Source organism: Myodes glareolus, chromosome 17 (assembly GCF_982192425.1).
Source record: "Myodes glareolus chromosome 17, mMyoGla1.1, whole genome shotgun sequence".
Taxonomy (NCBI): Eukaryota; Metazoa; Chordata; class Mammalia; order Rodentia; family Cricetidae; genus Myodes; species Myodes glareolus.
In genome coordinates, this window is record NC_142042.1 from 43,476,590 (window position 1) to 43,502,311 (window position 25,722).

The window sequence follows — 25,722 nt, forward strand, 5'->3', positions numbered from 1 at the left end:
GTGGGCAGAATTTTAGGTAGTATACATATCCAAGCATTTTTTTTTTTAGGAGAAATGGCCAGAAGTGTGTCTGTTCACTAATTCTTGAGTTGCAGCCAATGGATTGGCTGGATGATCAGGGACTTGGAAAGAGTATCATCAGAAAATTGGTGAGAAAGACATCTGGGGAAGAAGTATGTGGATAGATCTCTCCAAAAGGGTGAAGCTGTGAAGATACCTGTGTCCCATGTAAATGCTCATCTAAAGCTGACTTCAGCTGAGGACGTGTTCAATAAACAAGTAAATTCTCTGTTTAAATAAAATGTGTTTTAAGATGCAAAGTTTAAGATATGAGGCTCTAAGAATGTTTCAGGGTATAACTGACATAATCTGCGCAAATGCATGTTATGAGATTTCGCTCTCTCATTATGCTACTGTTCATAGACTTAATATTAATCAGTAAAATTCTAATAAGCTATTAACCCAACTCTGACAGCATACTAAACACCATACTATACCACTGTCATTATAGCCACAAGCTCAAGATTTCAAATTCTTTTTGGTCATTTTCTAACTATAGACTTAAAAGTTGCTTTTCGTTGTGCTAATAAAAAATATCTGTCACAGTTTTCTAGATGGATGGGAGAGTGTGAATGCTTTCAACCAAAATCATTCCCAACATGAATATACTGCCGTTTCTACAATGCAAATTTTAGGAGAGATTATAAATAGTGGAAATGCTAATATGTCTAAAACTTAGGTTTTCACAAACTCAAAAAATTTTTGTAAGTTCCAAGAAGCTTAATTGGACCCACATAAACAAATCAGATTCACTCAAGATAAGTATCATTCAACTTTTCCCTGATCTTGGGATCCCCTTCCCTCAACTTGGGACCCCCAATCCTGAACCCTCTCCTTTGATCACCAGGACTTAAGAAAAATTTTTTCCCTACCTTAACCTTGTCCAGTGCTCTGCCAACATCTTGTCAGGTCTAAGAGGCACCAGACGGTTCCACATAGCCTGGACAGTGAAGTGAAACAACTAGAAACTGCAGGACGTAACCAGCATCCCAGCTTTCTCAGGTCCCCCAAAGAAGTTCAATGCCACGGATTAGCCAGAAGTCTTGAGTACCTGGTGTCCCTATCCCAGTGTCACCTGGATCCCCTTTAATCTCCACAACTTTTCATTGTAAGAATGAAAATGTAAGATGAGAATGTTGGGACTCAGGCGCCAGGCTGGCTTGTTCTGTCCTCTGGCAGGATGTACTTAGGCTAGACCCTGACCAGCCCACGGTCCTATGGCTGCTACATCACAACATAGACTGTATGGAGGTGCAAGGTGCAAAGGTCCCTTTAAGAGATAATCTCAGGCCATTCCTGTTCTCTTTTCTACTATTCATCTGAAGGGGCACAGCAGGACTTTTCCTGTCTCTTCTTCTCTTTCACTCACTCTCTTTCTCTCTTCTCTTTCCCCTCCCCCTTTCCTTTCCCCACTCCCTTTATCTCAATAAAACTTCCCACTTAAGCTCTATCTGCCTGGCCATGTTTGTCCCTTACCTGTTTTGGGGCTTCTGCAGGGGTCCCACTTGTGCCATTTTACAACTACCATGGTGAAACTGAATTGCTTCTACACAATGGAGGTAAAAAAGTTCATGTCTGGAGTGCAGGATATCCTTTATGGTTTCTCTTGGTGCTACCATGTCCTATGATTTAAAGTGAGAAATTTCAGCAGCCTAACCCAGGCAGGCTGACAAAGGGCACAGAGCCATCAGGAATTAAGGAATGGGCAACTCCTCCATGAAAAGTGCCAAGACATGAGGTGCTTGCCAACAGTGGAAGGAATACAGAATGGGTAGTAGAGGAAAGTAGTTATAAATACCTGCTAAGGCCACATAACCAGTTGCAGAGATTAAAATTGACATGAAATTTTCTTATTTTAAGAATGTGTTTGAAAGGTCTTTATGTTTTCTTTCCTTGACTTACCATGTGATATAACATCAATTAAGAGAATAATAATGGTTATATCATTTTTAAGTTTGAGATACTAAAAAAAATGCCCCTCAAGGAACATTGCTGCCTATTTGAAATTTACGTGTTTGCGGTGGCTCTAGAGGGGATCCCAGGTGTCGACAGGATGTCCCCAGCAAGGTCCTTGGGCAGCAGAGGAGAGGGTGCCTAAACTGGCCTTGCCCCACTATTACGCTGATGATTATCTCGAATATCACCATAGAATCTTCGCCTGGTGACGGATGGAGATAGAGACAGAGACCCTCATCAGAGCAACAGACTGAGCTCCCAAGGTCCAGTGGAAAGGCAGAAAGAGGGAGAAGATGAGCAAGGAAGTCAGGACCATGAGGGATTGGTCCACCAACTGAGGCAGTGTGCCAGTTCTAATGGGAGCTCACCAAATCCAGCTGGACCGGGTCTGAATGAGCATGAGATCAAACCAGACTCTCTGATTAGGGCTGACAATGGAGGCTGACTGAGAAGCTATTGATAAAGGCAATGGGACTTGTTTTTATAGCATGTTCTGGCTTTTTGGGACCCTAGTCTATATGGATGCACAGCTCCCTAGGCCTGGATATAGCAGGGAGGGCCTTGGACTTCCCACAGGGCAGGATTCCCTTCCCTCTCTCAAGCAGGGAGTGACAGGGAGGAGGGTGTGTGGGGGAGCCGGAGGGGATTGGGAGGAGGGAAGGAAGTGTAAATAATTGAATGGAAAAATAAAAATTAAAAAAAACAATGTGTTTGCATTTGTGAGAGGTATAGTTATATCACGTTAGGTGTTACTTTTGACCTGATTAAATCTGAAATGCCTTTGTGATGGTGCATGGGCTACTTGTATCATGTTTAAGTGTTATTATGACCTAGCTATTGTTTTCATTTGGCAATTAATCATTACATGAGATATGATTGTGTGTGAAGTTGACAAGGAGTGCACTTGTGATAGCTATTCTTAGTAGTCAATTTGACTACATCTGGAATTAAATAAAACACAAAAATGGACAGCACATCTGTGAAGCATTTTTGATTAATTTTAAGTGGAAAGAGCTACGTCTAATCTGGATCTTTGAGGTAGAAAAACACACCTTTAATACAGACCTTGAGGCAGGAGAACACGCCTTTAATTCATATCTAATCTGGGCCACACCTTCTGCTGGAAACATGTATAAACACATGGAAGAAGGCAGTATCTGCTCTTTGCCTGCTAACTAAGTTCACAACTAAGTTCATCCCTTCACTGGATTTAGAGCCCATTTCTTTGGGATTCTAGTGTAGGCTGATGAGTAACTGAGACATCCCAACTAATGGACTGAACAAGTAGTAGATTCTTGGGCTATACAGTATACAGTCATTGTTGGATTGGCTAGACCACAGCCTGTAAGCCATTCTAATACAGCCCCTTTCTGTGATTATATAGAGAGGTTCATTCTGTAAGTTCTGTTACTTTAGAGAACCCTGACTAGTCAACAAGTCCCATGGATCTGTTGGTCCTGATATTACTAGAGCAGATCACCATGCTCAGTTTTTTGTTTGTTTGTTTGTTTTTGTTTTAAGATCACAATATAATTACAATACTCAGCTTTTACAATTTGGATTCTGAGTTCAAACTCAGGTCTACCTGCTTTCCAGATAAGCACTTTATGGATTGAGCTGTTTTCCCAATTCTAACAGTACTGTTTAAAAATCAAAGAAATCAAAATGAATATGTAAGCTAAGTGATAGGGCAAGAAAGGGATATTCAATAGATCATTATAAAACAATACTTTTTGAGAGGAGAGGTAGCTTAAGATGGGTACACGATACTCCAGTCTTTCCCCCAATTAGTGCCACCAGGCCTCCATGCCCGTGTGGAACCAAGATTGTGAGTTTCTCTTCCTCAGAATGGGGTTTATGAAAGGGGCAAGAATATGGGGCTACTTTAAGAGATACCAAGTGAGATTCAGAAGGCAGTGAGAGGGTAAAACTGACTACTATGCTTATAAACGATTGGTGATCCAGGACAAAGTACAATTCACTCAAATACAGGATGACAGCTTGTGTAACTAACAGAGATATCATCTGCCAGATGTGTATGCCTGTAGAAGTGGATAAGATAGTCTGCACAGCACATGCGCATAACTGCCAAAGTACAGTGTAAAAATTGGCCTGACAAATTACGCTGAAGTCTATTGTACTGACCTGAGGCTGTTCAGAAGATTTCTCAATAGGTTTGACGTGGACAAGATCTATGAAAGTCAAATTGAGATGAATACAATGCGGAAAGCATTAAGGGTAAGCCTGGTGCCTTCACTTGCTATTTGGATGTAGGTATTGCCTGAACCACAACTGGCAATAATGTTTTTGTGGCTACCTGTATTTCTACACTTCCAAATTCTAGAACACGTCTCCGTCTCCAGAGAGTTAGTTCCCTCTGCCAGTCAGACTGATTTCCTGAAAACCTGCATTAAGTTCTCAGAGAGCAACAGCCGAAACACGGTTCCGTCAGTACTCGGTCCTTGGGGCTGCAGCCCCTTTTCTTTCACATGACTGAGGTTCCTCTTCTTCGATTAGACTTTTGGAATGGCGTTTCTTTGGCCCCTGTTTGATGACAATGACTCGTTGAATTTGAACACCGGCTCTAACTACTCTCGGCGCAAAGGGCGGCGACCCAGCAGAGAAGCGAAGGGCTCCGGGAAGCCATTCTCGCGAGAAGACCAACTCTCGCGGTGTCTCCTGGGTTCCAGACTCCTTAGCGCGAGGCGGAACCTTCTTGCAGCTCAGCCTCCGGACGCCGCCGTTTGGACGGAAGCTCCCGCGGAGCGACCCTTATCCGGCTGCGGCTTCTCGGAAGATGGCGGGGCCTGAGCCGCCGCTGCCGCGAGGAGGCCCAGGCTCCGCTTCGCTCTCTCCGCCCCGGGGAGACCGCACCCTCCTCGTCAGGCACCTACCGGCCGAGCTGACAGCCGAGGAGAAGGAGGACTTGCTGAAGTACTTCGGGGCGCAGTCGGTGCGCGTTCTGTCCGATAAGGGGCGCCTGGTAAGCGGGGGATGGCGGGAAAGAGGGGAGGAGGGGGGGTGCGGGCCAGGCCGGGGCGAGGGGGGGGGGAGGAGGCTCTCTGCGCGTGCGCGGCGTCCCTGGTTGTGATGTGATCACCACCTTGCGCAGACCGCGGCCCGCTGCCCGACCCAGTGCCGCTTTACGTGCACCCACCCCCAGACGTGCACATATTTCTGTTAGAGGGTTACAGACGTCTGAGAAAGGATTTTTTGAAAACTCGCGGTTGTAGAGCAGGGACTGCGTTGTTTCCGGAAAAGCGAGTGAGCTGGATGTCGCGTGTTATTGACAGTGAGAAAGCTTTCCCCAAGGTAACGATATTTTGAGAGTTGAAAGTCCTTGTGGAATGCTCAGCTAATTCTTTTTTTCTTCGTGCGGATGTTTGATATTTTTCTACGTTTTTAAAAGGGCAGTGGTGCACGTATTTAATCCCAGTACTCGGGAAGCAGAGGCAGGAGGATCTATGTGAGTTCGAGGCCAGCCCGGTCTACAAGAGCTAGTTCCAGGACAGGCTTCAAAGCTGCAGAGAAACCCTGTCTCGAAAAACCAAATAACCAACAACAACAACAGCAAAAAAAGATAATAGCCTGTGATGGAGCCAGACAGGTTTTAAAGTTTTAGGAGACTTTGATTGTGTACTCAAAATTGAGAATTGTTGATTTAGAAGAAAGACCCCGATATTTGCGCATTTACAGTGTTATGCTTTCTAACAAATGGAAATTAAAAATATTCTATGGCTCAGTCTAAATACACTAAGACCATTTCATTTTATTTCAGAAACATACAGCGTTTGCTACCTTCCCTAATGAAAAAGCAGCAATAAAGGTATGCATTTTTCTTTATTATTAAAGCTTTCAGAGATTTCTTTTCCCTTCTTAGGACAGAATGGAAGGTAATGTAAACTGTCATTTTCAGAAGCAAAATTATTTGTGTTCCAAGACTTTCCCCAAAAGGCTACAGCTGACTTGGCAGATGTTAAAGCTTGTCCAGTGATTAGATACTGAGATATAGGAATCATAGATTATTAATAAGCAAGGTAAGGATAATAACATCATGTATACTTTTTTAAAAAGAAATTTGAAAGGATATTAGATAATTATTTGTAATGTTTATGGTACTTTTTAATATTAAAAGGTATAAATCTAAGGAATCATTTGTAGAGTTGTCATCTTTGAGCTAGACCTCAGATGAGTCATTAAATTTTGAGAAGAAAACAAATTGTTCTTTCGCGTTTAGAAAACAGTAAAATTGGGCGTGGAATGGTATAAGTCAGCCAGGCGCTAAATGCAGTGGCAGAAATAAGAATAAAAAAATTGAGTCTCTATATATGTGGAAGAGAGGTAGTAAATTTTGTTTAGGAGGTAACCTAACTGAACTGATTATTTTGAGAAGGCAAAAATATGGTTAGACCCATGAAAACTATCTGATTGGGTTGATGCACTTAAATAGTGCAGTGAATGTAGAGAAAAAATTGGAACTGGGAAGACTACATGGGCTGTTTTAGAGGCCAAGGCAAGACTATGAATCTGAAGAGGGCAATAAGAAAACTATGGGAGAGGAATATATGTACACTTTGGAGAGAAATTGTTTGTGGATCTTGGACTACAGAAGTAATTCAGTAAAGTATGTATAAAATACACAGGACCTGAGTTGAAATCACAGTTCTACAGAAATAAAGTTTGTAGGTCATAGATACATAGAATTTGACAACAAAAAAGTAGTTCAGGTTCTTAATTTGTTTTACATTTATATTTATTCATATGTATGTGCATGTACGTTTTATTTACACATTTGCCACTACACACATGCGGAGGTCAGACGACAGGAGTTGTTGTCTCCTTCCACAGCTTATGTCTCAGGAATAGAACTAAGGTTATCAGTCTTAACGGCAAGCGCCTTTACCCATCTGAGTTATCTTTCTAGCCCTAGTTCAGATCTTTGGACTGATAAATTTATATGACAAAAAAAAAACCTGAGGGTCTTTACATAGTCGTGTAATGAAAATATGTAATATTCTCCCTTGTAGCAAGTGTTCTCTGTACTGCAAGCTCCCAAATAATGGCATCGAGACTGATAAATTACGAAAGCTTGGCCGAAGTAGCAATGAAATAATTTTATGGTTGGGGGTAACCACAACATGATGAAATGTATAGAGGGTCTCAGCTTATGAGAACCATTATCCAAAGAGTAGCTAAAGATAGACATGAAATGATAGAGGATGGAATTTTGTCACTAAGTCTATCAGCTGGATTTAGAATATGAACAGTTAACTTATAGTAACACAGGCAAAGTGGAACATGGGGATACATATGCTAGGGATAAAGAGTTAAAGTCCACAGTTTTTTCATTTAGTCTCCTTATTTGTCTCAAAGTAGGAATCAAGGTACTATACTAAGATAGGAGAAGAGACTGTGAGGTGACCTATTAAGGAAAAAAACGTACAGAAATTTTGCTTAGAGATCAGTGCAATTTATGCCAAGATTGTGATATATAATTGTCTGGTGTCAATAAGGGTCATGTTGAACATTTTGTGGTTGAAATTTAGTGTGTCACCAGAAGATTAATTATGGTTATTTTTTTTTTGTATCTGTATTCAGCTTAGGTATAAGCAGTTAGCAGAATATTGAAGTCAGATTTCATTTTACTAAAGAACAGTAGGTTGAGAAGTAATAATAGTAAAATAGCCAGAGAAGGAAGTATATACAATCTTAGTAGTAAAAAAAAACTATATATTTTGTTCAATTAAGATGACTTAAGTGATTTTTTTTTGTTGTTGTTTTTGTGTTTTTTTATTGCTGTACCTAAAGGCGTTGACAAGACTCCATCAGCTGAAACTTCTAGGTCATACTTTAGTTGTTGAATTTGCAAAAGAGCAAGATCGAGTTCATTCCCCCTGTCCCACTTCAAATACAGAGAAAAAGAAAAGGTTTGTAGATACTCATGTTTTACTCCCATTTTGAAAAGTGCCTCTGTGTGTGCGTGCGTGCACACGCATATGCATGTTTGTCTAGTCATTTTTATACTTAACTGCATTGTTGATTGACAAAATAAGTGGAAAGGCTTAATAACATGTAGCTCTAGTAAATCTGAAAAGTAAAGTAGTATTTCTGTTTCTAGTTGTACAGAGGACTGAGTCTTGAAAGATAATAAATAAAGGAAAAAGGAAGTGGGGTGGATGGCATTCTACTTTTAGTGGAAGGGCAACTACAGGTTAATTATCCTTTACCTGAAATATTTGGGATAAATAGTATTTTATTTGGAATAATTACATTTGCATGATTAATTATCTTTGAAATGTTAATCCCAATCCTAAGCATGGAGTTCATTTGTTTTATATCTGCCTTGTAATTATATAATATTTTATATAAAGTAATTTATATAATATTTTTAGTGTGTCCCTGTTTTGTGATCTGTTACATGAGGCTACCAGTAGAATTTTCTAATTTGTAACATCATGTTGCCTCAAACAGTTTCATCTTTCAATAGATTTCAGAATCCAACCTATAGGAATAACACTCTTTATTAGCGATAACAGGGTACCCTGAATAGGCATGGCTTTTTTTTTTTCCTTTAGCCTCTCATTTGGATCCTTTCTCTGCAAAATGTCTGCCTGTGGGTCTGTGCATTTGTTCTGGAGAAAGTCTCTCTGATGATGGCTGGATACAGCACTGATCTATGAATATGGCAAGATATCATCAGGAGTCACTTTATTGATTATCTATCTATCTATCTATCTATCTATCTATCTATCTATCTATCTGTAGTTTAATACCAGTAGTGTTTGATTTTACCCTAGATCCTTAGGCTGTCTAGTTTCTGGTTCTTGATTCCCAAGTAGTATCAGGCATGGGTTCCCTCTTGTGGAGTGGGCCTTAAGTCAAATCAGACAGGACTGGCCACTCCCACAGGTTCTAAACCAACATTGCCCTAGCATATGTTGCAAACAGAACAGATTATAGGTCAAAGGTATTGTGCCTGGGTTGATGTCCATGTTTCTCATTCTGAAGCTTGCAGAGTACCTTACTGAACCAAAGACATAATGTAGGGGTGAAGGTTCCATGTAGGTAACAGCTCAGTTTCTCCCTCCTTGCTCAGTGTTGTCCTTGGCATTTGGACCTTACTGTCAGTTTGTGTAGGGTCACCCTTTTTCTTAACAACAACCTGGGTTGTTTGGGAATTTCTAACGGACCCTGTTGGCCAACAACCAGTTGAGTGCAACCCAGTCCTTCAGCTGGAAGCCTTGTCTGGTGACAAAAGATAGCCAGTTGAGACTCCATGTCCCCCATTACTGAGGTCTTCATTAAGATCACCTCACATTCCAGGAAGTTTCCACTGCACTAGGTTTCCATACCACTCCCCAATGATTCCCTAGTTCCAGCTGTCTCTTCCCCAACTCTCTGCCTCATCTTCTGTAATGTGATTCTTCTACTCTGGTTTCTAGCTGCTTCCAGTAACACCAAATTGCTCCCCTTAGAGTTCAGGGAATCATGCAGAAGAGGTAGAGGAGCCAAGGGAGCTCCTAAAATTTGAAGGACACCACGAGAACACAGTCCATTAAACCAATTAAGCAGCGCCCTTATGGGCTCACAGAAACTGAAGCAGCAATCATGTAGCCTGCTTGGGTCTGTGCTAGGTTCTCTACATATATGTTGAGGTTGTTAGCTTGGTGTGTTTGTGAGACTCCTAACAGTGGGCACGGAGTTGTCTCTGACTCTTTTGCCTGATCTTGAGAGCCTTTTCCTCCTACTGGGTTGCCATGTTGAACTTCAATATAATAGTTTTTTTCTTCATCTTTACCACATTTTGTCATATTTGGTTGTTATCTCTTAGAAGGCTGTTCTTTTCTAATGAGAGGCAGAAAGAGAGCAGATCCAGAGGGGAGGAGCTGGGAGGAGTAGGAGGGGAAACTATAATCAGGATATATTGTATGAGAAAAAAAATCTTACTGATAAAAGCAGATTAAAGAGCAGTATTTTAGTTCCAAGGCTAGCCTTTGTGGAGTTTCATTGACCTCAAAATGTAATATGCAAAAAACATCTTCATCTTCCGGGAACTTGCCTGAATTACAGCATCTTAGGCCTTTTAATGTAAAACCTAATTTTATTAGAATTAGAAATTTAAGAGATGAAGGTGAAAGAGGTAAGTAAGGCCCTGCAAGTCTCTAATTTTGTGTGTAGATGCACATTAAAAAGATTTGAGTTCCCCAATACAGATGTATAATATAATGTATATTTTTGTTTCCTTGGGATCATTTGGAATTGCCATACCATGTTTATAAATTGACTAAAATCTAAGTGTAGGGATTAAGTAGTGTTTAATTATGTTCTCCTTTTTTCTCAGTGGTGCTTGTTTGAGAAGTCCTTTAAAGGTTTTTGTGTTTTTCTTTTTCTTTTCTTTTTTTAATGAAATTGATTTTGTAATAACATGGTTTGAAAAGCTTTTTCATTTTCTGTATACAGTCTCACACTGTTTCCAAAGATAATATCATTTTCTGATTTTCTTTGTTCTAGGTCAGATGACATTGTGGAAGATGACAAAGAGAAGAAAGAACCTGACTTTTTAACAATAGAAAATGGAATTGCACCAAATCATGGGTTTGCATTTTTGTTATTTTTTATTATTCTTTGTTGTTGTATGTATGTGTGTATACATATATTATACATACATGTTATAAGTAAGATCGTTTTTAAAGTCGGCATTTTAATATGTCATGTATAATTTAATGTTTTAAATTTTGAGGTATGAGGGATTTTCATTGAATTTCATAAGGCATAAGTCTGTTAAAAGTGTTCAGGTCTGTAAATGAACTCTGATAAGTGCTCTGGTAAATGCTGCCATTTTCTTTAAGGTAATAGGTATATTAAGGAATAAGATAAATACATGACATATCAGTTTGGCAGTTTTATGTGTTAATAGATTATCTATCTAAAGTGAGTTACTGATTTGGAATTATTAAAATGTAGTAAGTATATTCCTTAATTCATTTTGTTTTTGTAGACTGACTTTTCCACTGAATTCATGCCTCAAATATATGTACCCACCACCTTCAAGCACAATCCTTGCAAATATAGTAAATGCTTTGGCAAGTGTGCCCAAATTCTATGTACAGGTATGCAGAATCAACTTAACTTTTGCTTATGGGATAAAATTTATAACTTGGTACCGTAGATACTGTGCTGATGCTGGTATTCATAACATTTTTGTAACATAGGAATCTTAAAAATTCCAGAGAGACAGTGTTTTATGTAGTGTTTTTAAATGTAATGAATTGTCACATGCTACTCTCAAGTAGTAACTTCATAAATACAGTGAATGGAGATTGAGGCTACATTTGAAGATGTAATTTGTTATAATTGTTACTTGAGTATAACATTGGCTTATAGAAATACTTAAAGAAAAAGTATTGATTCAGTAAATGGTTGAGAACCTTGATAGTAATATTATTTCTCAGAATTATAAAATATAGGTCGTTTATGTTTTCTTTCCTTTGTTTCATAGTCACAGTAAGCTGGGACAGTTATATGGGAACATTTTCAATAGGTTTTTATACTACAAGACTGTCATGTTCTTAGTGTTAGGAGTTAAAATCAATGTATTTGTAGAAATGACAAGTATTGTAGGAAGATTAAGGTTCTGAGATACTGGTGCCTTATTTTCTCTTGGTTTAAGAAATGTGAAGGCCAGACAGAGAAGTGACTTTGTTTTTTATTATGTTAATCAAGTGTGTTTACATGCTAGGTGTAGTAGTACTTGCCTTAAATTCCAGCACTCAGAGGACAGAGGCAGGAAAATATCTGTGAATCAAGATCAGCTTGGTCTGTATAGTGAGACTTTCTCAAAACAACAGAACATTTTTCCAGGTTTTTTTTTTGATATATAAGATATATGATATTAATCATGATATTAATTCTATGTTACTTAAATATTTTGCTACGTTAAGGTGCTTCATCTTATGAATAAAATGAATTTGCCCACACCATTTGGACCTATTACTGCACGACCCCCTATGGTAAGAAATTCTTAGAATTTTTATGAACCATGGCTTTCTTTCCTGAGAGGTAAATTTTATTAATTTTGTAATTTCTTCCAGTTTTCTGTTCTTTAATCCCAAGAATCACAAATGATATTATATTAATCTGTAAGTATAAGATAATTGTATTTAACTGAATTATTTAAAAATTTGTTGCTGTGGTTTTGATCCAAATGCAGCTAGCTTCATTTGGAAAGGATAAGTAAGGTTGCTAAAAGTTGTTCAAAAATTTACATAGTAGTGTATCTGCTCCTTGAGGTTATTTCACTGTGATACTGTGTAGTTATCAGTAATATTGATGCAAAATTATTTTTGCTTTTAACATACAGGTAAACCTGAAGTTTTCTTTGTAGTTGGCTACTACTCTATGAACTATTAACTTCCTAACTTTTTATTGTTATATCACCATGTATTTGTTGTTTAGAAAGTAATATTGATTCTATTAATTCAGTAAGTTGTGTCTTGTCATGGCTATTCCATTTCAAATAACAGGGAAAGAGGGATGTTTGAGTCATTCAGAAGATCCAGGTTGTCTTTATTATGTACCTGTCCATGCTAGTTAGAACATACTGTAGGTCAGAAACGAAGGATTACATATCAAGTTTTTATGTTCTTATTCCATGGAGTAATTTGCGTGGTGAAATATAAGATATTTTTCCAAGCTTTAGATGGCTAGGGAATAAAGAAAATATAAATCTTACCCATCTAGCAGTCTGCTACCACAGATATTCCCTGAATGTATGTTGAATGTATCAAAGAAGAGAAATGAGAGACTCAAGAATTTATGTTGAATGAGATTCTGTTGATGATAATCAAGAAGTTATACAAAATAGTTTGTCTGTTGTGTAAATATTATTAGTTTACATAGTGTCTGTTTTGTTCTTTTAAATAGTATGAGGACTATATGCCATTGCATGCACCCCTTCCACCTACATCACCTCAACCACCTGAGGAACCTCCCTTACCAGACGAGGATGAGGATTTATCTAGTAAAGAATCAGAATATGAAAGCAGTGATGAGGAGGACCGGCAGAGGTTTGTGATGTGACATACTATTTCTAAGAATAAGAATGTGGAAAAGACATGCTCTTCCTATATTTCACATATACTTTATTCAAAATTAGAGTGCATTGATTGTATCCCAAACCTCCTCAAGATCTTGAACATATATATAGTAGTTCAGTGAATTTGGACAAATTTTTGGATAAAGAATAATTTTTTAGATTGATTTTTTTTTTCGTGCCCTAATATCTGACTACAGGTTAGACAGGATTTATTTATTAAGACCAAATAGAATTGGGAACGAAACAATTTTTAAGAAATACATTTAGTTGTCAAATATTTATTAATGCCTTATTATGTGCCTGGTCTTGTTTTAGAAGGTTAGTATATTTTTGGTGGATAATTTTGATAATTGATGTGTAGTTTGAATATTTAAATGTTTGATTTTTTTTTATTTTTTATTTATTTTTTTGGTTTTTCGAGACAGGGTTTCTCTAGCCTGGAACTAGCTCTTGTAGACCAGGCTGGTTTTGAACTCACAGAGATTCTCCTGCCTCTGCCTTCCCAGTGCCGGGATTAAAAGGTTGTGCCACCGCTGGCTGGCTAAATGTTTGTATTTTTAATAACATTTTTATTGTGTTTGTTTTGGTGACTTCTAGAAAAAGCCCTAGCTGTTTAGCCCTAGCTGCCAGGAATTTGCTATATATACCTGGCCATGTTTTGTTAGTTAATTAAAATAAAATGCTCAAATAATACAATATATTTGTATATTTATTCAGTTTTATGGCTTTTTATTTGGATACCTGATATTCATAATGAAAGTTTTTTAAATTGGTAATGTAAAATCTGGCCAATATTTTAAAAATAAGATTTAAATGGTGCAGGTCAATTTAAAATGTGAATTTTAGTCAAATCGATTATGTATACTGGTGACTTTAAAGTTAAGCTAATTAGTTTTAAATATATTTCTTATTAAAGATAGAAACTATATTCTAGAATATCAACTCTTATTTACTTCCCCCTTTCTTAACAGAATGAACAAACTAATGGAGCTAGCAAATCTTCAGCCCAAAAGACCCAAAGCCACAAAGCCACGCCAAGTGAGAAAAAAACGAAAATTAAAGGATATGTTGAATATACCTTCAACTTCACATAGGTAGCTTTATGTATACTTATGAAGGTTGTTTGTATTTGCTTTGTTTATTCACTTAACTCAGATTATTCTTCAGTCTGACAGTTTGTCGGTTGATTACTGGTATCATATATAACTTTTCTTCTGTTATGACTCTGGGCAGTTAATGTTTAGTATGGATCTTATTTGGATATTTTGGTATCTATCACAAAGGAGATATTAAAAACAACTCTCAGGAATTTAATAAACTTGCAGTTTGATATAACAACACGTTATATCAAAAGGTGGGTGTGGCTAAAGACTAGACTTTTTTTCCAGTAAACAGGTGAAAGTATAAGCATATACTGCATAGTATGAAATTTCATAGCAGTCAAGTTTTCTAAAAACTTGTATTAAAAAACTGACCATGGTAGCACACACTGGGTTGGTTACTGGGTTTCTGTTTGCCAAACTCACAGAGTTTATAAAATTCTGTTTATTTACCAGCAATTGATAATACTCAGTATTTATTTCAGATTAACATCTTTTCCCTTATCAGGCATATTTACTACTTCTTACTAGTGATTGCAGTTTTAACTTCACTTCAGTCTTCTGCAAGTTACATTTTAATAGAAATAATCTTCTTATAAATTATGACATCTTAACCTCTTTCTGTGTTGACATGGCATTTCTTTTCATTTAACGCTTATAACATTGCTAAACACTGTAACATAGCAAACACTTATAACAGCAAAAACACTGTAAGCCGCATTTTCTGGTAGCTGTTTTATACAGTAAAAATGAGCAAATCAGGGCCAATAATGATAATTATTTAATACTCAAAGTATTTCATCATACAATCTGTATAGAAAAGCTACTGAGCAGTTCGACATTTTTCTTTACAGAAATTCACTAATTGCATGTAGCTACTGACTGTTGAGTTGCATACCACATCACTGATTACTCAGTGTACAATATATACTGCATTAAAAACACTGCCAGATGATGAGGTGTATAGCTGTAATCCTGGCACTTGGGAGAAGGGCACAGGATGATTAGAAGTCAAAGTAATTCTCTGCTATATAAACCAAGCTTAAGCCTGCGTTAAATTGACTGGCAAGGTAAAGGTTCCTGTGGCCAGTGAACCTAGAGTTTGATCCTAAATATCCATATGGTGGAAGAAAATAACTGTCTATCACAGTTTGTCTTCTGATGTTAAAATATTCCCTACCATACAAAATACATGTAAAACATAAAAATCTGCTGTTTAAATTGAATGGATAAGTCCTAACTTTTTCATTTACCAAATGACTTTAAACTTTGAACATCTTTTAATTTTAGTTTCCTCATCTTAAATTAGGTGTTTGATAGTATCTTTGCCAACTGTTGAGCTTTATTGGACTACTAACTCTAGTCAGTTTTTGTGGTCCCTAAAATGTATAAAATGTTTTAGTTATCTTCATGAGCTTTTTAAAGAATATCTGAAGTGGGGCTAGAGAGATGGCTCAGAGGTTAAGAGCATTGCCTGTTCTTCCAAAGGTCCTGAGTTCAATTCCCAACAATTACATGGTGGCTCACAGCCATCTGTAATGAGGTCTGGTGCCCTCTTCTGGCCTGTAGGCATATACAAAGAGAGAATATTATGTATATAATAAATAAATATTTGAGAAAAAGAATATTTGAAGTAATGTTCTTAGAATTTTATTTTAAATTATAATCATATGTTATGATTGTTTTTTATTATAAATACCAGTTTGCATCCTGTGCTGTTACCATCAGATGTATTTGACCAACCACAACCTGTAGGTAATAAAAAAATTGAATTCAATATATCTAACAACATGCCAGTGGCATTTAAGAAAGATTTGGAGAAGGAGCAGAATAATGAGGAAAAGAAATCTGGTAAGAAAAAAATAGTTATTTCATATACTTTTCAACCTTTTTTAATGTTAAAATTTTATAATAGTGCTTGTCAGCTTTACTTAAAGTATACAGTTGTAGACTGAGATTGTAGGTCATTTGATAGAGAACATGCATAGAACTCTGTGTTTGGTCCCCAGTACTTCATGAACTGAACATGGTAATGTAGCTTGTAATTTCAATGTTTGTGAAACGGAGGCAGGATACTCAGAAGTTTGGGGACATCCTTGGCTAATGGTTGGAGGACAATGTGGAATAAACTAGACTTTATCTAAAATGTAAATATATATATATATATCAGACATTAACATATATGTGGTTAGGTGAGTCTCAATATCAAGGACTAACATTCAACTTTTAATAAAACTTAAGCTAAGTGGAAAGATTGTTACTGTTGCTTTTTATTTTCTGGTATTCTGAGATAGGATTCTCTATACATTTCAAAACAGTTTAAAACCATGGAGTCCTCCTTTCCCAAGTGCTAAACACTAAGACTGTGTCTATTAATTCTTGACTCTTACTAATTTTTTTGCAAGTGATGACATCTCCGTGAAAGTTAGGGATTTGCTGATTATAGAGGGGTAGGGAGGTTAATTTGTATCCCCAAATGTATCTTTTGTATTTTTTATTCCAGACTAACATGTTGACACAAATCTTTTAATTTATGTTGAAAGGAGTCAGCCTGTTTTAACATTATTCTGATGTTACATTCTGAAAACCATTTTAGATTATCTTGATTCACTGTATTTGGCTAGAATATTATCAGTTTTATAATTTAACTAATTGCACATTTAGCTTAACATAGAGTTACTACTATTTTAGAGTGAGTAGGATAAATAATTGCTACATACCAATATACACACTCTTATCTGATGTTGAGCATTTTCATTAGATTCCCATTTGGTACATCAAACGGAATATGCTAAAGCTTAATTCATTTTTTTTTCCTCTTTGCCCCTTAAGTAGCACTACAAAGCAAGCATTTGGCTCTTTAGCTGTTGTCTGTATCTGCCTTCATGCTACAATAACAGAACTGAAGAGTCAAAACCAAAGTCTTGCCTTGGCCCACAAAACCCTAAAATACTCTTCTTTAGATATTTATAGGAAAGATTATCCTGCTTCTGTTCTGAAATACTGAGAAACATTAAATTACCAAATGATACTTTTGTAAATTGTAAGTGGAAAACAGGAAAAGAAACCTAAAATGTGTTTTGAAATATGAAGGGATTTTTGGTTGGTTTGTTTTCTTTTGGTTTTATTCTTATGACTGATATTAATGTTGGACTCTTAGATTCACCAGACACTGAACTTGATGATTCAAATACGGGATTTGGAAAAATCTTCCCCAAACCTAATTTGAACATCACAGAAGAGGTTAAAGATGATTCTGATGAAATGCCCTCAGAATGTATTTCTCGAAGAGAATTGGAAAAGGGTCGAATTTCTAGAGAAGGTAATATAATGACATAAACCAACTCATAATCCATTTGATATTTAGTGTTCTACTCCTGTATCTCATGTCTTATTGAAATTACAACTCTACAGGTCATTTACATTAAGATAGACACTTTTATATTTTTCTAGAATTAGTTTGACACGTTTTTCTTTTTTTTAAAAGCTCACCTTGTACTAGGGAAGTTCCTTACTATACAGTGTTTGCAGTAAATATTTGGTAATCAGTAAGTCCCACAAGGCTGAAGTTACATATTGTGTATATAAAAGAGTTGACATTATAGAATATCATTATAGAATATCTAAAGTAGATACAAGGTCATTATTAAAATTTGGTGATTAGAAAGCTGAATTTAGGATTTATATCCCAATATTATTCTTAAAATTGTTTTCACATATTTTAATCATTTTCTATATGACAAAATACCAGGACCAAGGAAACTACAAAAGAAACATTTAACTAGGTTAGTGTTTTCAGAGCTTTAGACTCCATGATGGCAGAACAAAGACATGGTAGAGGCAACTGAATGTTCATGTCTGTATCCACAAGCTGTAGGAAGAGAGAACACAATAGGAATAACGCAAGTCTGTAGAAATCACAAAGCCTGCTGACAGTGACACACCTCCTCCTCCAAGGCCACACCTTCTAATTGTTTCTAAACAATTCTGCCAACTGGTGACTATGTGTTCAAACATAGGAGCTCATAGCCCCCATTCAAACCAACATACTATGATTATTTTTTTAGTTTAGTATTTCTTTAATACCGTTCTTCACAATAATCAGGAATTAGCCTTCAATTAATATCTTTGAATATAAAATCTAGTTTTCCAAAGCAGATAAATAAGAGGAATCATAAAGAAGTTTGGCGACCTTTGTCTGAAATTTCTGGCTATAAATTTTGAATCCATTATTCCTATGTTTGAACATGACAGTGACTAATGATTTGGGAAATGCATTTTAAGCACAATAGTTAATAAATGGTTTTCATCACATATTTAGGAGTTTTAGTAAAATGGCTTCTTTTTTTGGTCAATCTGGATTGGGGAACAAATTTTTATTCTATATAGTTGAGAAATTTTAAGCAAAGATTCAATTTTTTTAAATATACTTAATTTTAGATTTTAATATGAATTTGTGAAATATTGTTATTACTATCTGTTAACATTTTCATAAAGCTTATTTTTTGCCTTTTTAGCAGTTACAATTGAATGTTATTTTAAAAATTGCTACAGATATTTTAATTTTATATTTTTATTTTGCTTTGTTCTTAAAAAGAAATGGAAACACTTTCGGTTTTCAGAAGTTACGAACCTGGTGAACCAAACTGCCGAATTTATGTCAAGAATTTAGCTAGACATGTTCAAGAAAAGGTAAGGTGAAATTTGCAATTTGATTTTGTTGTTTTGCCCCCCCCCAATTTTCTTACTTGTCTATGTTCTTCTTACCTTTTTTATTATTATTAATTTCAAATTCTAGGACCTTAAATTTATCTTTGGAAGATATGTTGACTTTTCTTCAGAAACACAGCGGATAATGTAAGTGGCAGACATAATTGCAAATTGTGTTTTATCTGTTGTAAATTCACCATAGTTTGTTATACTTTTTTTTCTTTAGTGCTGAAACTCACGTGGTAATTCATTCACATGTTCGCCTGTGTAAATGTCCTCTTACAGTCTAGAACAGAAATAGATATGTTTGTATGTAAATGAGCAAATAAAATTTTTAATATTTTAAAGCAGATATTTCCTACAACTGTTCAGTTTTTCCTAGTATGAAAGCTTGTATTGACTATATGTAAAGAAATGTTTATTGCTATATTCTACTAAATAACCTGTATGCACAGGACTTCTGATAAGTTTTGTCTGAAACCCTTTGACACTAAAGTATTGTTACCTTCCTTCCTTTCTTTTTTAAAACTTATTTATTTATTCATTTATTTATTCTTATGTTGCCTGAGAACTCTGTAGAGAGCTTGGTTCAATGATTTTATAGGCCCATCTCCAAAAATAGGTTTTCTAGTTTGGTCAGAGCTCTGGATTTGCAGTTCTAAAATTGATTTTAGCTATTTAATTTTATCTTATTTCTAAGTGAAACCAATACTTTAAAATCTTACCTGTCTTATATGTCATTTGGATATATTTTATGTTCATATGTATAAGTACATGCAAGATACGTATTATAAAGATTGTATTTTCCGTATTATCTTGCCTAAAATTACAATTTGAGGTGAAAGAAATACTGATTTAGGAAAAGCTATAGATCCTCAAATGACTGTTTCTTCTGAGAGAAGTAATGACATTGAAAAAAATTTCACTGCAAAAAAAAACTGCACTGCATTTTCACTTGTGTGTTTGTGTGTGTATGTATTATGTGTCTTTTTTGTTGTTGTTTTTTGAGTTTATAATACTGGATCATGTTTTTGTTGAAATTTACAATCTCATGTTTATAAATAGCTTAAAAATAGTTTTATGTCAAAAATGTTTATATGATTATACTGTAGTATAATAAGACACTAGGGGAGTATACTAGGAATAATGTGTGACATTATCCCTATGCTTAGAAGAGTCATTCTTTGTCCATGTACCATTAATAAAATGATAGCTTTGAGTATCTAGTAGATAGTTTCTGTAAAAGTTTGTAAATGCTCATATTATGTAAATTCAACAATGAAAGCCAATTACTTAATTAAATTTCTTAATTTCTTAGCCTTTTATTCTTATTTTTAATCGCTTGAGTATATAATATTGAACTCATTGCAAGATGTGTGCAAAAAGATTAATTAAAAATTTTTAGCTTACTTTGTTAGTATAACTATACTAGAACCCTGGATCATAGTAAAACAAGAAATTAAGAGTTTTCTTTTATCTATGATAGTGATACAATTTTAAAACTATGAACATAGCACAATTGTTGATTGTTAAGAACAATACAAAATATAATTTTAGAATATCTAATTCTAATATTTATCTAATAGCTCTTTTACATTGAAATGGCAAATTTTTGAATAGTTAAGACCTTTGACTATTTGGTGTTTTCCTTTTGCTTCTAGGTTTGATATTCGCTTGATGAAGGAAGGACGCATGAAAGGACAAGCTTTTATTGGTCTTCCGAATGAGAAAGCCGCAGCCAAAGCCTTAAAAGAAGCTAATGGCTATGTTCTTTTTGGAAAACCCATGGTGGTTGTATCCTTTGAATCAATCCCTTCTAAAACCCTGGGGTTTTTTTATAAGTGGGGTATAAGTAATTAATTTCAAGTTGTGATTTGTAATAATATCAATAATTGTTATTCAAGGTTGAGTTGTTACTTAACAGTTCAACATGCCTTAGCTCAGTCAGGTGACAAATTTCCTTAATCATTATTGGAAAATATTTAACTTTAGCAATTTCAGGGAAAGTTCAGCCAAATTTATACATTTATTCAGCTCTAAATTATTTTATCATGTTAAGGTCAAAACATACTATCTAGAAATACACTTGGAGTCACAGAAGTGATTCCACTGTAGAGTTTTTGTAATTAACATTTCTGCTTTGGTATTTCAGTGACCAAAATATATCTATCATTGCACAGCTATCTTGTAGTAAAACCAAGTTTAAATTAGTGAGGGTACAGATGTGACTGTTATAAAGAAGAGCAGATACTTTTTAATTCCTTTCGAATTGTGATTCTATTCTGTGTTAGGTAGTAGGACTGCATAGTATATATTTTTATATATTAGATCTTGATAAAAATATCACTTTCATGTTCACGATGGGACCCTTAATTTTAACGCATTAGCAGTTTGCTCGATCTGCTAGACCAAAACAAGACTCTAAAGAAGGAAAACGAAAGTGATAGGAGTGGATAAAGGTAAGTTTGGAGAAAACAGTGAAAGATAAGATGGTTATTTGGGGTAAAAGTAAGGAAGCATAAAAGTCTTGTGGATTATTACTATTCAGACATATTTTAGAATTTTTTAATAAAAATTCTGTGTATATAGTTGAGTCTCATTAGCTTCAAAATTATAACTAGAATAAAATCAGTTTGTATGTAACTTTTAGAGAAAATTTTCTAAATGGAATGTATTGAGTTTTACTTTGTATATATATTCCTTGCATGATGCTTTTAATTTCTAACCATTGTTGTAATGACTTGGAGAGCTTGATAAAAACAGGTTGCTGGTCCTTCCCTCCAAAATTTTCTGTATCAGTAGTTCTGAGGTGGGTGACAGGTGGTCCCATTTATCCTGTGGTTAAGGAATTTCTCAGCATATAGTAATTGCAATACCGAAAGCGACAATATCTAGGAAGCCAGGACTAATTAGGTATTCTTACTGGCACTGTTCCAGTTGTAAAGTCATTGAGTTCCTGAATGACAGTGAGGTGATTACTCCAGGGACCTCAATGAAAACTGAAGGAAAACAGTTACTAAAATGCTTCAGTGCTATATATTTAGAATGATCAGTAGTCTTTTCAAATATGATTTTGTGGCATAATCTTTTGCAACACAGTCATTACTTATGTAAGTGAATAAATGATTTCAATTAGTAGAGTTAGAGTTTTTAAATTATGTTACTTTGAGAAATGAGTGGAAATAATCCTTTCAGGATTTTTTGGGGTATGAATTAGATATTTTAGTTATTCTACTCTTAGAACCTGAAAGAACATGTAAAAATAATAGCTCAAAATTGCTGTTTGGAGGGGTGGAGGGGTAAGAGATTATCAAAATAGGAAGATTTGCATACTGTATAATCTCTCTGAGTTTCTTGGAGTATTTAAGCTTATTTTCAAGACAGTCAGATGTCTTAAATACTGTGCAGAAAAAAAGATTTCAGTCTGTATTTTAGTAAATCATTTATAAATCGATTGCTACCAATTAGCAAAGAAAATAAACTGCATTCTGCTGTTCTTCCTTAGAAGCATTCCTGCGTAAATACTGCTGTAATACTGTCATACAAGTGTATCCTTTCTTGTTGTATCCTTTTTGGGGCAGTGGTTTTGTTTTATTTTGTTTTCTAGAAATGCTTTGTCTACCATTCATCTAGATTAAGCAATACTTTTTATACTTTATTCAAATGAAATAGTTCTCAAATGAGTTTTGTAGCCTGAACAAATATTTTACATGTATTTTAAATTGACTGTTTAATTTTCTATATTGTCATATAATCAAGGAGATTCGTTCAAGGAAAGTTAGTGAATCAGGTCCCTTAGTGTATACATATGCTTTACTACAGAATCTGGTAGTATTTCCTCTATATGTGAGTTTTCTCAGTCTGTTTCAAGAACATGCTTTCTGTTTCATGGTATATCCCATTTAGGTGTTGTTCTAGTTTCGTTTTGTTGCTATGACAAATACGCTGACAAAATCCAACTTAGGGATGAAGGGGTTTATTTGTCTTGTAATTCCAAGTTACAACTCGTTGTGGGGAAGGCACGGCATGAATTTTGAATATAATATCCACAGTTGATCAGAAAGAGAATAAACCCATAGATCTTTTCTTGATTAGTCTGAGCTAGTTTTTCCTCTCAGGGTCACCTTTCCTAAGAAACAGTGCTAACCAAAATTGGCTGAGTCTTAATGTCTATCAAGACCATGTTACGCCCTCAGACCAACATAGTCTAGATAGTATTTATTATGACTGTCTTCCCAGGTTATTTGGTGTTGTGTCAAGTTGACAGTTAAAATTATCTAGCACAGTTGTTGTATATAATATGTTCTAAAAAAGTTGACTGGGAAAGAATATTTTTTCCATTAGTAATAAATATATTGAAAACTAATAAGATTTCTATAAAATTTTCAATAGTAGAGTAGCAGATAATCACTTGAAAGTCTAACTGAAATGTCTTTGCCAATTGGAAGGATTTTCCTTATTCTTGGTCTTTCAAAACAAAAGTGAAAAATTCAAAAACTAAATTTAAATATATGTGTTCAAATTTTGACATATGTATTTGTCAAGAATACATTTGAAAATGTATTTGAAAAGAATAACATAAGACATGCTAGACTTCAGATAGTTTCGTCAATTTTTTTCTAGAACTAAGAACAATGATTCTAGTCTTTATGATAACTAGAATCTCTCAGAACAGCCAGTCTCAAATTTTACTGCACATTTGAATCCTGAGAATTTTAAATTATGTAATAATGAATTACCTGCTTTCTGTCTTAGAGTTTGATTCTAGTGTATTACTAATGTAGAGAGAACCACCAAGGAAGAGTTTCTATGTATAAATATTTTTAGACTCTTTATCTTAGAGCTAATAAATAAAAATCACTTGGAATAACTTCCAGTAATATATTTTGAATGGTTCCCTTAGTAATAGAAAGGACCACTGAGAAATTTAGATGCTACTTTGTTAAAGTGATTGACCATTGTGTACCAACTTAGTAAGGCATACAATGTTATTTTAGCAGTAAAATAAAAATCCTCAACGTTTTGTGGGAAATGGTGCTAGTATAATTGTGTAAAACTACTCAAATTCTCTTATTTGTCACCCAATAGTAGAAGCTTTCCAAAATTGAGATTATAGTCACTTGATTTATACAATTGAAATATTTAGATTTAAATATTATAAGTTGTAACATTTGGGCCTGTTTATTGGGGTATCTGTCCTTCCAGGTCCCACAGCCGTTTAGCCTCAAAGAAATCACACAGAGGTCTATATTAATGATAAAATGATTATCCCATTAGCTCAGGCTTCTTAACTCTTATAACTTACATCAACCCATTATTCTTATCTCTTTTAGCCACATGGCTCAGTACCTTTCTTGGCAGAGCAGGTCACATCTTCCTTTTCTTGTGTCTGGGCACGACTGGGGAGAAATGGGCTTTCTCCTTCCCAGAATTCTCCTGTTCTCATTGCCCCACTTATACTTCCTGTCTGGTTGACCCGACTGTACTTCCTGCCTGACTACTGGCCAATTGGCGTTTATTTAAAACATAATTGACAGAATACAGACTTGTACCACACCAATAAGTAGCAGTCATTAACAAATACTTTGTTGTATTGACATGATTCACTAATTTTCTACATATAAGTATTTGGGCTTCTTAAGTTAATGAATTGAATTATTATTTTTAATGAAATTTTATGGTGTTTTAGGTTCCTCCAGAATTCAAGTACTGTGGAACTATGAGAGAAGAAAATCGCCCTCTGGACTTTTGAACTGTGCGTAACAACTTTGAAAGCACTCAAAAATCTCATATTCTCACACTAGTGTTTGGAGTACTTTATAATAGTTTATTGCAGATATAATAAATTATTTTCTTCTCAGCAATGTCCATAATTTTTCATTACTTGACCTAAGGAAGTGTAATTTATCAATTAGTATAAACTAATTAATTATAAAGTAATTATTTTAAATTAATTTTTAGTACTGGCTATATATTTTCCTTTATGCTTCTTAATTCTGTTTTTTATTCTTACCTATATACAATGCACTTTTACACATATATTTAAAAAATATTATTTAGGTAATTATTTTAAGAGGAGTGTCAGTTTTTACTGATACTATTGCTAGCTGTTTTGATAATGGTAGATTTGTCTGTAATAAAGTATTAATATTTGTGATCATTTCTAACCTAGAATTTGAATTTTATATCTTTAAACTTAATTTCTGTAGAAATATTGCTCAAAGGTAAAGATATTTCTTATAGTTAACTTTTTTTTTACTTAGTAAAATTTATTTTTAGTTGAAGAATTAGATTTTTCAAAGGTTTTTATTTGTCACACACACACACACACACACACACACACGCACGCACGCCTTAACCTTAGAGCTGCTCTACAAAGGCTGGTGCCTTCATTGATATACCCTTGAGAATTATAACTGTTTCCTTTGTTTTTATGGGATTGCAAAATGGGCAGAATAAAAGAATTCAATATAAGAATTAGAAATAGAGGTGTACCTTGAGACATGCTGATAATGTTTAGCTGGCCAAGTAGGTAAGTAACCATAAACAGAGAACAAAAAGGAAAATCCTTATCTAATGCAGACAGTAGACAAATACAGTAATTCCTCAATGAGTCACTAAAGATGAGTTGTTAAGATTAAGGTTTAGCTGTCCGCGTGACCCGGATCAGAATGAACTAGTTAGCTGGGTGAATTGAGAAATAATATTCAGTCAAATGGAAGAGAAGATTTAAAAAAAAAAAATGGGAGCAATTCTTTCCCTCAGGTAAAAAGTATAATCCTTGTATGTTTAGTTTTCAAA

At 35.0% G+C, this 25,722-nt stretch overlaps 2 protein-coding genes and 1 pseudogene across 4 annotated transcripts in view; all 3 read left to right on the plus strand.

The window, feature by feature from the left end:
- The first annotated feature begins 3,864 nt into the window (after nt 1-3,864).
- Nucleotides 3,865-4,579, plus strand: LOC125414668 (large ribosomal subunit protein uL18-like; annotated as a pseudogene).
- Nucleotides 4,580-4,721: 142 nt separating this feature from the next.
- Rnpc3 (RNA binding region (RNP1, RRM) containing 3) lies at nt 4,722-24,781 on the plus strand. 2 transcript variants are annotated; one of them, XM_048456780.3, is made up of 15 exons: nt 4,722-4,999; nt 5,795-5,842; nt 7,825-7,943; nt 10,528-10,611; nt 11,015-11,126; nt 11,958-12,026; nt 12,940-13,082; nt 14,083-14,205; nt 15,914-16,062; nt 17,372-17,533; nt 18,809-18,903; nt 19,010-19,068; nt 20,583-20,715; nt 21,309-21,380; nt 22,427-24,677. In XM_048456780.3, the coding sequence occupies exons 1-14, from the start codon at nt 4,814-4,816 to the stop codon at nt 21,363-21,365; spliced, it is 1,539 nt and encodes a 512-aa protein (XP_048312737.3). In that variant the 5' UTR covers nt 4,722-4,813; the 3' UTR covers nt 21,366-21,380; nt 22,427-24,677. The 2 variants fall into 2 exon arrangements, with proteins under 2 accessions (XP_048312737.3, XP_048312738.3); XM_048456781.3 differs by having other exon boundaries at nt 4,723-4,999; nt 24,611-24,781.
- The window catches only part of LOC146891234 (alpha-amylase 1-like), a 41,973-nt gene continuing 40,855 nt past the window's right edge, over nt 24,605-25,722 (plus strand). The window contains exon 1 of one of the 2 annotated variants that reach the window (XM_085677798.2): nt 24,605-24,676. The gene's annotated coding sequence lies outside the window, so the exon portion shown is untranslated. The remainder of the gene's footprint in view (nt 24,677-25,722) is intronic. The other variant, XM_087897620.1, reaches the window with a different exon arrangement.

What these genes read in the sequence shown, in the direction of transcription:
- Rnpc3 (XM_048456780.3), top strand. Translation starts at nt 4,814, where the DNA reads ATGGCGGGGCCTGAGCCGCCGCTGCCGCGAGGAGGCCCAGGCTCCGCT. An exon ending in TGTCCGATAAGGGGCGCCTG is followed by an intron (nt 5,000 to 5,794) that starts GTAAGCGGGGGA and finishes ATTTTATTTCAG; the next exon opens with AAACATACAGCGTTTGCTAC. An exon ending in GGGTCGAATTTCTAGAGAAG is followed by an intron (nt 17,534 to 18,808) that starts GTAATATAATGA and finishes GTTCTTAAAAAG; the next exon opens with AAATGGAAACACTTTCGGTT.